Consider the following 1579-nt stretch of genomic DNA (forward strand, 5'->3'; position numbering starts at 1 on the left):
CTTTTTTTTTTTTTTTTTTACACAAATGAGATAAATGTCAAACTGACTGAGATGTGAAGTGCATTGTTCTTAGAAACCAATTAGTTTTTTAGCAAATGCAAATCGAATCAACGCTAATGTATTGCAAAAGAATCAGGACAAAAGCAAATCGTCCCAGCCCTAATATCTAATAAGACTTATGGTCATGGACAACTCTTACACCTATTCATAGGGAGTGAAACTACCTTGCAGACTGTTACTGAGTCCCAAAAGGATGGCAAATTTAAAATCGCCTTTCTTGTATTAACTTGTTGACAGACTGCTCACACTTTTGTATAAGTGTGAGGTTGCGTGGGAAAGACAATCTGCTTTGTTCGAACGGTGTTGTTTGACTTGTATTGTTAGCGAAGAGGTGTGTGTCAGAGTTACTGCCCACCTGCTTGAGTTTCTCGTCGGTGAGACAGTTGAGCTCGATGATGAACTCGCTGTCGGTGGGAGAGATTTGAGCACAGGGGTCGATGATCTTGATGATGTCCAGCTGCTCTCTCAGGCCCATCTCTGTGCTCACCTTCCGACTCAGGTACTCAATGTACTCCACCTGGAACAGGTAACACACACACACACACACACATGTGGGTTTGGTGTCTCTGCCCACACTGAAGACTAAAGACAGAGACAGAGTTTAACTGAGCACAATGGGGTGTTTTTAACTGCTGGGGTAATGGAATGCAAATGACTGAGGCTTCATGTAGCCGATACAGAAAAAAATAAAAATAACTGGATCTGCCCTGATCCTGCAGGTGAGCTGAGGACATCCCTAGCGATAATACAGCCAACTACTGCTCAATGGTTTAAACCAGGGGTCTTCAACAGGGGGTCCGCGGAGGTACTGCATGGGGGTCGCGAAAGTTTTGGTTGATTAGACTTTTTTTTATATCCCCCCCCCCCCCCTGCAATTTTTTCCACTAATTGAAATGTCTTTAAATACACATTAACATGAATTCAACACACTGTAGTAAACAGATAAATGGAGGCAGAAGATGTCTTTCAGTCATCAATGCACACATGGCACTATAGGACCAGTTTGATATGACACAATTTTGTACAATATATATAATTAGGGGGTCCCCGCTCCATCTCGCCATCAGTTTGGGGGTCCTTGGCCTGGAAAACGTTGAAGACCCCTGGTTTAAACAAACCGCTTATGTTATATCTCCACAATTCCACTATGCTGCTTTGCGCTAAGTTTTGGAATCTGGAATGATGTGGCTTTTCATAAATTCATCATGCTAACTACCCACCTATAAAATCACATTCCCCCTAAAAAAGGAACAAGCCAACTTATTGGGACTTGAGATTATTCACCGTATCCCCCAGAGTTAGATAAGACCATTAATACCCTTCCCCCTCTCCGTGCGTGTCGTAATTCTTTCTTGGGGCCCTCACCGCTAGCCTATCTTACCACAGACGCTACCAGCTCCAACTAGCTACTGCTCCCAAATAACGAGGTGAAATGAGACACAGCCATCTTCTAACAATATACAAACTGGGAACTATATTCTCAGAAGCTGAAGCACTGCAACTTCTGCTACTTGGGTGG

The 1579-nt window shown here is 43.3% G+C and overlaps 1 protein-coding gene across 1 annotated transcript in view; it reads right to left on the reverse strand.

Annotated features, from left to right (window-relative positions):
* fam199x (family with sequence similarity 199, X-linked) overlaps positions 1-1579 on the reverse strand; it is a 9670-nt gene that overhangs the window by 3157 nt on the left and 4934 nt on the right. Inside the window, exon 5 of the mRNA XM_032510873.1 lies at positions 416-577. Coding sequence (XP_032366764.1) covers positions 416-577 — 162 coding nt within the window. The remainder of the gene's footprint in view (positions 1-415; positions 578-1579) is intronic.

Source organism: Etheostoma spectabile, unplaced genomic scaffold (assembly GCF_008692095.1).
Source record: "Etheostoma spectabile isolate EspeVRDwgs_2016 unplaced genomic scaffold, UIUC_Espe_1.0 scaffold273, whole genome shotgun sequence".
NCBI classification, from domain to species: domain Eukaryota; kingdom Metazoa; phylum Chordata; class Actinopteri; order Perciformes; family Percidae; genus Etheostoma; species Etheostoma spectabile.